Below are 12506 nucleotides of genomic sequence, written 5' to 3' on the forward strand. Positions count from 1 at the left end.
AAAAAAAAAAAAAAATATATATATATATATATATAAAATTAAAAAGTAAAAAAATAACAAAAAAATAACATACCTATCTTACCTCTTATGGCCCAACCCTGCAAGGTAGATGCCATTTAAATTCTATTGGTGAAAAAATGGGAATTCAAAGAGATAAGTGACTTACCCAGGACCACACAGTTAGTTAGGTGTCAGTGTCTTGGCTGCAATACCTGGGCTCCGTCATCTGGGTTGCAGGGATTCTTTACTTTTCAGGACTATAGGATGCCTGTGAGATCATGGTGAAAACTATGGACACTCCCTTCGTCCACACCCTGCCCCGCCAAAAAAAAAAAAGTTTGCGCACGCGCGCGCGCACATCCACCCACCAACACACACACACACACACACACACACACACGCACGCTTTTTCATACCATTTTATGAAAAGCGGTGTGCGGTACAGTTCCTGCATCTGGGAAATGCTTTGAAGAGTAAATGAGGCCGGGCGCCCTCGCTCACGCCTGTAATCCCAGCACTTTGGAATGGCGTTATGGACAGATCTTCTGAGGTCAGGAGTTGGAGACCAGCCTGGCCAACATGGCGAAACCCCATCTCTACTAAAAATACAAAAATTAGCTGGGCGTGGTGGTGTGCACCTGTAATCCCAGCTACTAGGGAAGCTGAGGCAGGAGAATTACTTGAATGCAGAAGGTGGAGGTTGCAGGGAGCCGAGATCGCACCACTGGACTCCAGCCTGGGTGACAGAGGGGGACTCCAACTCAAAAAAACAAAATAATAATAATAATAATTTTTAAAAAAAGCAGAAGAAAAGAAATAACAAAAATTAAAGCAGAAATCTGTGAAACTGAAAATAGGAAAACAACAGAGAAAAATCAATGAAAATAAAAGCTGGTTCTGGCCGGGCTCAATGGCTCAGATCACTTTGGGAGGCCGAGGCAGGCAGATCACAAGGTCAAGAGATCCAGGCCACCTTGGCCAACATGGTAAAACCCTGTCTCTACTAAAAACACAAAAATTAGCTTGGCATGGTGGTGTGCACCTGTAGTCCCAGCTACTCAGGAGGCTGAGGCAGGAGAATTGCTTGAACCCGGGAGGGGGAGGTTGCAGGGAGCCGAGATCTTGTCACTGCACTTCAGCCTGGCAACAGAGCAAGACTCTGTCTCAATACTGGTTCTTTGAAAACGTGGATAAAATCAATAAGCCTCTAACCAGGCAAGAAAAGAGAATGCAAATTATTAATGTCAAAAATGAAAGAAGGAACGTTACTATAGATTCGATGGATGTTAAAATAATAAAGGAATACTAAGAACTCTATGTCCACAAATTTGATAACCTGGATGAAATAAGCCAGTTCACTGAATGACACAATCTGCCAAAACTCACACAAGAAGAAACAGACAATCAGAATAGGCCTATATCTATTAAAGAACTTGAATAAATAATAGCCTTCCAAAAACTGAAAGCACCAGGCCCATGGCTTCACTGGTGAATTCTACACCAAACATTTAAGGAAGAAATTATAACAATTCTCTGAAGCTAGAAACAGCCACGAGCTGACTTTATAGTGAATGATTACTGCTTTCTCCTTAAGATTTGGAACGAGGAAAGGATGTCTGCTTCCACCACTTCTATTTGACATAGTACTGCAGGTTCTAGCTAGGGTAATATAACAAGAAAAGAAATAAAAGGCAGGTTGAAAAGGAAGTAAACCTGTTTATTCTTGGGTGACATGCTTATTCGTCTTTGTTGAAAACTGTCTTTATGCAACTTATGAAGAAAGCTCCTAGAACTAATACTGAGTTTAGCAAGTACGCAGGATACAAGGTCAATTTAAAATTAATTATAGTTGATGTGCTAGTAATATGAAAATTGGAAACTGAAATTAGAAAACAATACTTCTTAAAACAATTGCATCAAAAATATAACACCAGTTTAACAAAAATATGCAAGATTTGCACACTGAAAACTATGAAACATTGCTGAGAGAAGAAAAGATCTAAATAAATGTAGAGAAATTCATATTCTTGGATTGGAAGACTCAATATTGTTAAAATATCAGTTCTTCCCAAACTGAACTACAAATTCAATGCAATTGGCCGGGTGTGGTGGCTCACGCCTGTAATCCAAGCACTTTGGAGGGCAAGGCGGGCGGATCACCTGAGGTTGGCAGTTCAAGACCAGCCTGACCAACATAGTGAAACCCCGTCTTTTAAAAAATAAAAATAATAATAAAAAAAAATTCAATGCAATCTAATCTGAATCCCCAGCAGGATTTTTTGAAGAAATTGACAAGCTGATTCTAAAATTTATATGGAAATTTGAATAGCCAAAATAATCCTAAAAAAGAACAAGACCGAAGAACTTAAACTACTCGGTTTTAAGACTTACTATAAGCTACACTAATTGAGTCAATGTGAAATTGGCATAAAGACAGACAAGTAGATCAATGGAACAGAAGAGGTCTTGAAATAGACCAAAACATATGTAGTAAGTTGATTTTTAAAAACAGGAACCAAGGAAATTCAATGAGTAAGATAGTCTTTCCAACAAATGGCGCTGGAATAATTGAATATTCATATGAACAAACAAACAAAACAACCCTGGATCCTTACCTTATATCATACACAAAACTCATTTCAAAGTGGAATACGCATCTAAATTTTAAGAGCTAGAATTATCAAACTGAAAACACAGGAGAAAATCTTTTCTAATTGGATAAAGCAAACAATACACTAAAAGCATGAATCATAAAAAACACTGTAAATTATCAAAATTAAAAATGTTTTCTCTTTGATAAAAACCACTAAGGAAATGAAAAAGCAAACTGTAGATTGGGAGAAAAATATTTGCAACATATTTCTGTTGAAGGACTTGTATGCAGAATATTGAAAAAATTACAACTCAGTAAGATGGCAACTTGATACAAAAATGGGCAAAAGATTTTAATAGACATTCCACCAAAGCAGATATATGAATTTGAAATAAGCTTATGAAAAGACTCAACATTATTAGTCATTAGGGAAATGCACACTAAAACCACAATGATGTACTACTGACATGCACCAGGATGGCCACAATTAAAATACTTGGCAATACCAAGTATTAGCAAGGATGTGAGGCAGCTGGAACTCTCATATATTGCTGGAGGGGTGTGAAAGGGTATAGCTTCTTTGGAAAATAAATTATCAGTTTCTTAGAAAGTTAAACATACATGTACCATACAACTCAGTAATCCTACTCATAGGTAATTATCCAAGAGAACTTAAAACCTATGTTTATTTTTTTAAATTTTTTTGAGACGGGTTTTCACCATGTTGCCCAGGTTGGTCTCAAACTCCTGAGCTCAGGCAATCTACCTGCCTGGGCCTCCCAAAGTGCTGGCATTACAGGTGTGAGCCACCGTGCCTGGCTCAAACCTATGTTTAAAATAAAAACTTGTATTTGTTCATAGCAGCTTTGTGACAGTCTAAAACTAGTAACAATCTAGACATCCGTCAACTGGAAAAAGGACAAAACCAAGATGTAGTATATCCATATGATGGAATGTTACTAAACCATAAAAAGATGAATCTCAAAAGCATTATGCTGGATGAAAGATATTACACAGTGACTACATATGATTCCATTTATAAAAAGCCCTAGAAATGTACAATTATAGTGACAGAAAACACTCAGTGGTTGCCAGGGGTCAGGGGTGAATGGAAGAGATTGACTGTAAAAGGGCATAATGGAACTTTCTGAATTGATGAAAATGTTCCATGATTGTGGGAGTGGTTTCATGGCTGTATACATTTGTAAAACACTCATCTAGTGGTACACTTAAAATGGTGAGCTTTGTTGTATGTAAATTATATGTCAATAAAACCAAAATGTTGCTTTGGGGTGCTGCCTTCTCCTTGAATTTGATTCTAAGTTTGAATTTTCTTTGAAATTGCACTTAAAACTCTGCAAAAATGTTTTCTTGTATTTTAGATTGAGTTTCTTCTGATTCCACAAGTTTCTCAAAATTTGCTGAACTGATGCCACCCTTTTCTAACTTTCTAGCAATGGTAATTACAAAACCAACCAAACCAAGTTTGCCATCTAGTTCCATGGTATATCCTCTCAATGTTTTAGGAGAGTTAAGACTTTCCGTGAAAATAGGTAATTATGTGTGAATAAATGGAATCTGATAAACTTTAGGCGCCACATCACTTTAATTCAGTTATTAGAATCACTGTCAACATTTTTGGCCAACTGCAAGGTTTTACTTTCTATTTCTCTCACCCCTATTATCACAGGATAGTGACAATTTTTTACTTTGGATTGTCAAAGTCCTCCAACTTACTCAAGTTTACTTGACCTTTAAGACTGAAGTGAAGCTGGATTGAACCCCTACCCCATGTCCCTTTGAAATCCAGTGTCTCTCCAAGAATCTCTGTAAGTACTTGGACTTTTCTATTTACCTGATTTAGTTTATTTGCTGAATTTATTTCCCTACTGCATTTAAACTAGGTTATGAAATCCATCCCTACCCTTTCTTGTACCTTGTCATTATACCTTCTGGCCGTGACTGAATCCCTTTTCTTCCCTAAAGGTCACTGCCTCACAGCTGTGTGTAGCTGATTTGAAGGAAGGTTTGGGGTAACAAGGACTGTGCAAGCATCTTAAAATTGAATATCCTATGTTTCTTAAAGGTCCCAGGGGCTATTCCTCCTACTGGAGAATTTTCACATTTTATCTATTTAGCTTTTATTGTTTTACTAAGTCTCATTTCTAGTTTTGTTGTTTTGTTTTTTGAGACAGGGTCTCACTCTGTTGCCCAGATTGGAGTGCAGTGACGTGATCCTTAGTAGTTGGGACCACAGGCACGCACCACCATGCCTAGCTAATTTTTGTAGTGATGGGGTTTCGTCATGTTGCCCAGGTTGGTCTTGAACTCCTGGGCTCAAGCAATTCTCTGGCCCAGGTTCCCAAAGTGTTGGGATAACAGGCATAAACCACCACATCCAGCCTCCTTCCTATGCATTTTAAAATTCAACTAATAAAATTCATTTTTGAACTGCAGTTAAACAGCGAATTGAACATTCTCAGTTTTAACAACAAATGTTTACTAACATTGGGAAAATAGGCATTGAAAAACTTAAAAAAAAATATTTGTTTTGGGCTGGTTGTGGTGGCTCACACCTGTAATCCCAGCATTTTGGGAGGCTGAGGTGGGTGGATCACTTGAGATCAGGAGTTTGAGACCAGCCTGGCCAACAGGGTGAAACCCTGTCTCTAATAAATATATAAAAATTAGCTGGGTGTGGTGGCGCACGCCCATAATTCCAGCTACTCAGGAGGCTGAGACATGAGAATTGCTCGAACCTGAGAGGCACAGGTTGCAGTGAGCCAAGATGGTGCCAATTCTCAAGATTTGGTATGCTCGCTCCACAGTTAATAATTGTCTTGTAATTTTCTCCATAGGCTGAGCAAAAAAAAAAAAAAAAAAAGTCTTGTAATTTTACATTTAATATTGAATATATTGCTGCAATTTTGTATACATAGCACTGAAAATGTTTTATATGAACTGTCACTTTGATGTGATAATTTGAGTTTCCTATTTTCTGATACAGCTGTTGGCATAATGAGTATCAGCCAGGGTCCCAACTGGAAACAGCTGGCATTCTCGAATTAAGATAAATCAAGAGGCCAGGCACAGTGGCTCACACTTGGTAATTTCAGCACTTTGGGAGGCCAAGGTGGAAAGACTGCTGAGCCTAGGAGTTTGAGACCTGCATAGGCAACATAGCAAGACCTCATAAAAAAAAAAAAAAAAAAAAAAAATTAGCTAGGCTTGGTGGCCTGTGCTGTAGTTAGCTACTTTGGAGGCTGAGGTGGGAGGATCCCTTGAGCCCGTGAGTTGGAGACTGCAGTGAGCTATGATTATGCCACTGCCACTGTACCCCAACCTGGGCGACAGAGACCATCTCTAAAAAACAAACAAAAAAGTGTCAAATCAAGGATATTTATTTACAAAGAGGTGGGCAGGATAGAAACCACAAGGATTAATGCAGCATTAGTAGCAGCAAAACTGTCATCAACCTTAAGGCAGAAAACATATGGAATGGAAGCTGCTAGCAGTCTCCAAAAGAAAGGTGTATGAGGGAAGCTGGACAGCGAGGAGCTGAAGGACATAGCCAGCCCAGATTCTCAAGGAGGGAGCCCAGAGAATAAATACCTTGCCCTCTCTGTTTTTCTCCTGTCTGCTAGAGCTCCTCACTGGCCTCCCGTAACAGGAATCGAGAGCCCCCTGATAAGTACAAGTCAGCCTTCTGGTAGGAGCAGGCAGTCTGGATGTGGAGGGCAAACGAATGACACTGGGCAGAGATTGCTTAATCAGAAGTATTCCTTTCCCGCTTAACAATTTGAAAATTAATCGGGACTATAGTCGTCAGTGGCAACAACTCAACTTGATGTAGTTTAAACAAAAAAAGGAGATACTGAAAGACATGGAGGAGTTGATTTTAGGGAAATAAACGCTACTGGAGCACACTGTTTTTTCATCTCTGCATGTTTATTGGTTTCTTTTGTAACAAAATGGGAATCTGGTCTCCAGAAGCACTGAATGGCACCCTTTGAGCAGAGTAATCAAACACAAGATGAGACTCATCTTCCAACTCCACATAGAAAGCTTAGATAAAAACTTTATCTAAATGAAGACTTGCACAAATGGGATGAGAAGCCTGATGGAAGATGCAAATTCTTACCAAATTAGTTTATAAGCATAATGCTATCCCAACCAAAATCTCGCAAATTATATAGGAATATTAAAAAAAAAAAGGCTAGACTTAATAAATAATTTGTCAGGACACTAAAATTTTAAGAAAAGGAATGGTGAAGGAAACTTGCTGTATTATTAAAATGCATTATCAAGTGACAGTAATCAAAATGCTTTGATGAAAGATAATTGGACAAAACAGATGTAAGATATATGTGTAATAAAGAAAGGAAACCTAAATCAATAGGAATAAATTAACCAATAATTGGTGATGAGAAAATTACCTATATGGGGAAAAAATCATGCTAAATTTTTTTTTTTTTTTTGAGGCAGTCTTGCTCTGTCACGCAGGCTGAAGTGCAATGGCATGATCTCTGCTCACCGCAACCTCCTCCTCCTGGGCTCAAGTGATTCTCCTGTCTCAGCCTCCCAAGTAGCTGGGATTACAGGTATCTGTCACCACACCCAGCTAATTTTTTTACATTTTCAGTAGAGACGGGGTTTCAGCATGTTGGCCATGCTGGTCTCGTACTCCTGACCTTGTGATTCACCTACCTTGGCCTCCCAAAGTGCCAGGATTACAGGCATGAGCCACCGTGCCTGGTCCTTAAGTCACCTTTTATATTCAACTTCCAAATGAATTAAAATGCTTTTTAAAAAACATAACCTATAGGGCTGGGCGCAATGGCTCATGCCTGTAACCCCAGCACTTTGGGAAGCCGAGGCAGGCAGATCACTTGAGCTCAGGAGTTATGAGATCAGCCTAAGCAACATGGCAAAACCCTGTCTCTACAAAGTATGAAAAATTAGCCAGGCAAGGTGTCTCGCGGCTGTACTCCCAGCTACTTGGGAGGCTGAAGTGTCAGGACTGCTTGAGCCTGGGAGGTCAAGGCTGCAGTGAACCACGATGGTGCCACTGCACTTCAACCTGGGCAACAGCAAGACCTTGTCTCAAAAAAAAATGTATAAACTGTAACACAGTTGAATATTAATGTTGGGGTGGACAATGACTTCTAAGCATAAAAAAGGAAATTAAAAGGCAGACAAGAAACTAGAGCAACATATTTTTTTTTTTTTTTTTGAGACAGTCTCACTCTGTTGCCAAGGTGGAATGCAGTGGCAAGATCTTGGCTCACTGCAACCTCTGCCTCCCGGGTTCAAGTGATTCTCCTGCTCCAGCCTCCCGAGTAGCTGGGACTACAGGTACACACCACCATGCCCAGCTAATTTTTGTATGTTTAGTAAAGACGGGGTTTTACCACGTTAGCCAGGATGGTCTTGATTTCTTGACCTCATGATCCGCCCGCCTCGGCCTCCCAAAGTGCTGGGATTACAGCTGTGAGCTACCACGCCTGGCCAAAAACATTCTTAAATTGAGGAACTACTGCTATACTACAATAATAATAAATGTTTACTAAATGAAGTGTTTTAGAAATCAGGGAAAAAGCTAATAATTTTAGATAATAGTAAAATGTAATTAACACTATTATCTTATTGAAAATAAATGCTTTTGAATGACCAAAATTTAGTATAATTTTATTTTCATTATATCTATATAATAATTATAAAACACAGAGATAAGGCAAAGCTCATATATTTTTCTTGTCTAAAAAATTAGGCCCCTTAACTTATAATAAAAGGGGTCATTGTACTTTAAATTCTTCACATAGATTGTGAATAGCTCCATTCAACATTACTTAGGTTTCTGTATTACTTGCTGGTATAATTTTAAAAAGAAGAAAATACTTGTAAAAATAATGTCACTCATCTGACATGGAAAACTGATCACAAAGAACAAGTTCAATAATGTTCTGAATTTAATAAAGGATTACATTCTGCTCAGTAGTTATAAGTAACTGAACTTTTTTTTTTCCAATGGAAGAAATTCACAATATACCAATTTTTAAAAAACTAATGGGAATATGAATAGCAACTCAAAAGATTGATAGATGCATTCAATGAGAATTTTTTATTTCAATTATCCACAAAACAATATTACAATACTTTATAAAAATATTAAGTTTAGGCTACCATTATTCATTAAAAAAAGTGTGCTAGAAGGCTGTTTTGCCAACTTCTTTTTTTGGTAAAGGTTAACTTCCACATTAAGACATTGAAGACGAAAAGCTGTTGGAAAAAAATCTTCAAATATACAAACTTGCTTATTTTTCTTGGCAATTTAAAAATACAGAACAATTTAAAATGAATACACATTAAGTTAGTGTTTTATCCCTATTATACAAGTTATTATATAAGGAACTGCTCCATTCAGTTAAAAACTAATGAATACTATCAACTTTTCCTGGCTTACTTTCCTGATCAGATTTAGTACATAATTTTGTTACCCTTCTGAATATGCTTAGAAAAATTACAATATCATAGTTCACATAAAGCCCTTTAAAAATCTCATGTCACAAGTTGTTGACAAGGGGAAATAACGACGGCACTCTTCTTAGGAAGACCTCTTGGTAGAGTCAATACTAAGCAGGTTACGTAAACAGAAAAAACCACCACAATTTTTAGTACCAGAACCACTGCCAACTTGCATGAAGTCCCTCTGTCACATTTTAAAATGATTTGAATTTGAACATATATGCCATGGCACAGAATTTCAAATTTAATGCTTAAATCAGGTAAATAATGATAGTTAAGAATTACATCCTGAAAATAGAGGAACCTAATATAAGGCTTAATTTAAAGTGTGACTATATGAGAGTATTTTAAAACATACACACCAGACCTTCATTTTATTTATCAGGTTCAATTTTTCCTTTGCCAGACACTTAAATCACTAGTGCTGCTATTCAAATTTGTATTTTGAATTTTTTGAGTTACTCTTAAAAATCAGCCTTATTTTGTATGTTTCACTTTTGTACTTTAAGGTAAAAACAACTGTCCCCTTTTCCCCCACTGTTAATATTCAGAATAAGTTTTCCTCCCCAAATCAACTATTTAATATATTCTAAAAGGGAAAAAAATGACCACCAGTAAGTGGTCATTTAAAAGTGAATGTGGATTCAAACATGATTTGAAAACTGGAGTTCTAAAAATGTTTTGCATAAAAGCCATATCCTACTGGAATTAATGTGAAGCTGTAACTTCACTATTTTGAACAAATAACACCCATTTAGTGTATAAGAAAAATTAGTTTATAGTTACACCTTATAATTCTCTTCAAAGTCTCAGAACATAGCTAAGTGAGGAGCTTTGAGTGCCAGCAAAGCCATTTTGTCACTCTATGACATCAACATTAAACATTTAATTCCATCCCTCTACTTGCAAAACTTTTACATTTTCTTTTCTCGTATTTCATTTAAATACATTTTCCTCTCTATTCATCTATATTCAACATGAGCAAAAGTGCATTCAAGTCCCTGATCTGGTCATATTTTCTATTTGTGGCACCCATCACCATAAGGACATGTTAGCAATATCTCACCAGTACCAAGTCTGTTTTTTAAAAAGGGCTTTTTAAATGCTGGGTCTTACTTTGCATGCTATCTAAAGATTAAAAGATTTCCCTTTCACTGGATAGTAGCTTCAATTACATAATGCCTTAAAAAAAAAATCAATGCAACCTCATACAAGATTAACTCACTTTCTAGTTACCTTCATTATTCTAAGGCAAACTCTTCAGAAAAGGGCTGAAGTCAAAAATTTCTTATTCTACTTTTCAGTTTCATGAATATGAATATTAACATACTGTATTATACTTTCAAATTCCACTTCTGTGGTCTAATATTTAATCAAGTCTGAGATCCTGTTTATATTCTTTTTGAAAAACCTGGCCCATGTCCATGCAAAAGGAGGCATATATTAAGACTGTATATTGACTATTTAACTTAGAAAAAACTTTTGAGAATAGTAAATGCAAGAAACTTTAAAAAACTGGAATGGAATTATTTGGTCCCATGATATTCCTTAATTTTAGATTTCATTATGGTATAGCGTTTTATCTCTCAAGTTTTATTGGTAACAATAATTTCCTTTGAGCAATTCTGAGTTTGGGGAAGAAAAGAAAGAAAATGATTTATAAGCAGTAGCCTCGCTGTCCTTCATGACCATGCTATCACCCACACTGTCATCAGTATCTTAGCTCTATTTTCTTTGGACCCTGAAACAGGTTGGAAAATTCATCATTGGTACGTTAGAGTTTAATACTTGGGAACAAAAAAAGTGGTTTTGTGCAACCATATCTGGGATTCCAGTTTGCCACTAAAAACATGCAGAGTAAAGACGAATTTCTTCTTTTGATTCCTGTAGAAACTCTACACAAGTTCTTTACATTTTGGCAGATTTGTGCATATAAAATAGGCTACTTGAATTATAAATTTTCTCCTGGCTGGTACTGTGGCTCTGTGGCAGTGAAGTAGTCTTCCAAGAAGGACTGAATATATTCAAATGTTGGTCTTTCATTAGGGTCCTTCTTCCAACACTGATTCATCAAGTCATGGAGGGATTCTGGACAGCCCTGAGGGCAGGGCATCCTGTATCCTCGATCTACCTGTTCCAGTACTTCACGGTTCACCATACCTAACACACAAGATTAAAACATTAAAGAACAATGGTCCTAACTACCACTAGGAAAACATAAACCCCCTAGCCACTAACTGATTCAAAGTATATTAAGTTTATTTAGTGAAATAATTCTTTTAACAAAGCAACAAAATATATTTTGAAGGAGAGTATCAAGAAAAGCTTAGAAAATGCTAACCTATGTTTTAACATGTCTAATTTTTCATTCTACCTAATATCTTATTTTTAATACTAATGTCTTCAAAAGCCAACCCCATTTGATTAGTAAGAATTAGGGAGCCACTCTGAGGTACTGGTACTTTCTAATGTTAACATTAAACAATGACCAAACTTGGGCTACTGAGGAGTGGTGGCAAGATTGTGTCTGAAAATATTTTAAAACAGGAATTGAGAAGAAAGTTCTAGTCTTGGTTTTGCCAAATATACTAACTACATAACTTTATACCGAATTACTTCCTTGAAACAGTGTCCTTATCTAGTATCACCTGTTTCACTTTCTTCAAGATATTACACATAGTTTCTTTCTTGTGTTCCTTTATAATTCCCCTTCCCCCAACCCCCTAATAATAAGCAGCTCATCCCATCTTACCACAGGCCAGCAAAAAGCCTCCTTTTCCAAATTTTTCCTGACAGTGTCTCACCAAGCCGACAACCCCACCACGCTTCCCATCTGGCGCATCACCTTCCCTGCCTGCCTACAAGTCAGGCCATCCCTCATACCTCTTGTAAACTTTATCAACCTATCAGGAATGGTTTTTAAAACGGACTTGATTCTCTCAAGAAAATGTAATGGGGTTAAATCATTATTTAGATTTTTAGTTATTTCTTTTTGAGGAATAACTGATTTCTCAAAATACATTTCTTAAATTATTTTTTAAAAAACCCTGTATGACATTACTTTGAAACTCAATACTTAAAAGGAAGTTTTCCCGAACTTTTCATCTAAATAGGTAGTGTCATCTTCATAAGTGAAATCTGGCCAGGCGCAGTGGCTCTTGCCTGTAATCTCAGCACTTTGGGAGGCTCAGGCGGGCAGATCACCTGAAGTCAGGAGTTCAAGATCAGCCTGGCCAGCATGGTGAAACCCTGTCTCTACAAAAATACAAAAGTTAGCCGGGCACAATGGCGGGTGCCTGTAATCCTAGATACTTGGGAGGTTGAGGTGGGAGAATCACTTGAACAGGAGGCGGAAGTTGCAGTGAGCCGAGATTGTGCCACTGCACTC

General features: G+C 37.2%; 1 protein-coding gene across 1 annotated transcript in view; it reads right to left on the reverse strand.

Annotated features, from left to right (window-relative positions):
- Positions 1-8549: 8549 nt before the first annotated feature.
- Positions 8550-12506, reverse strand: part of YES1 (YES proto-oncogene 1, Src family tyrosine kinase) — a 102767-nt gene continuing 98810 nt past the window's right edge. Inside the window, exon 10 of the mRNA XM_037728234.1 lies at positions 8550-11278. Within this exon, the coding sequence (XP_037584162.1) occupies positions 11070-11278 (209 nt within the window). The 3' untranslated portion in view covers positions 8550-11069. The remainder of the gene's footprint in view (positions 11279-12506) is intronic.

This window comes from Cebus imitator, unplaced genomic scaffold (genome assembly GCF_001604975.1).
Source record: "Cebus imitator isolate Cc_AM_T3 unplaced genomic scaffold, Cebus_imitator-1.0 Scaffold12, whole genome shotgun sequence".
In the NCBI taxonomy this organism is placed as follows: Eukaryota; Metazoa; Chordata; class Mammalia; order Primates; family Cebidae; genus Cebus; species Cebus imitator.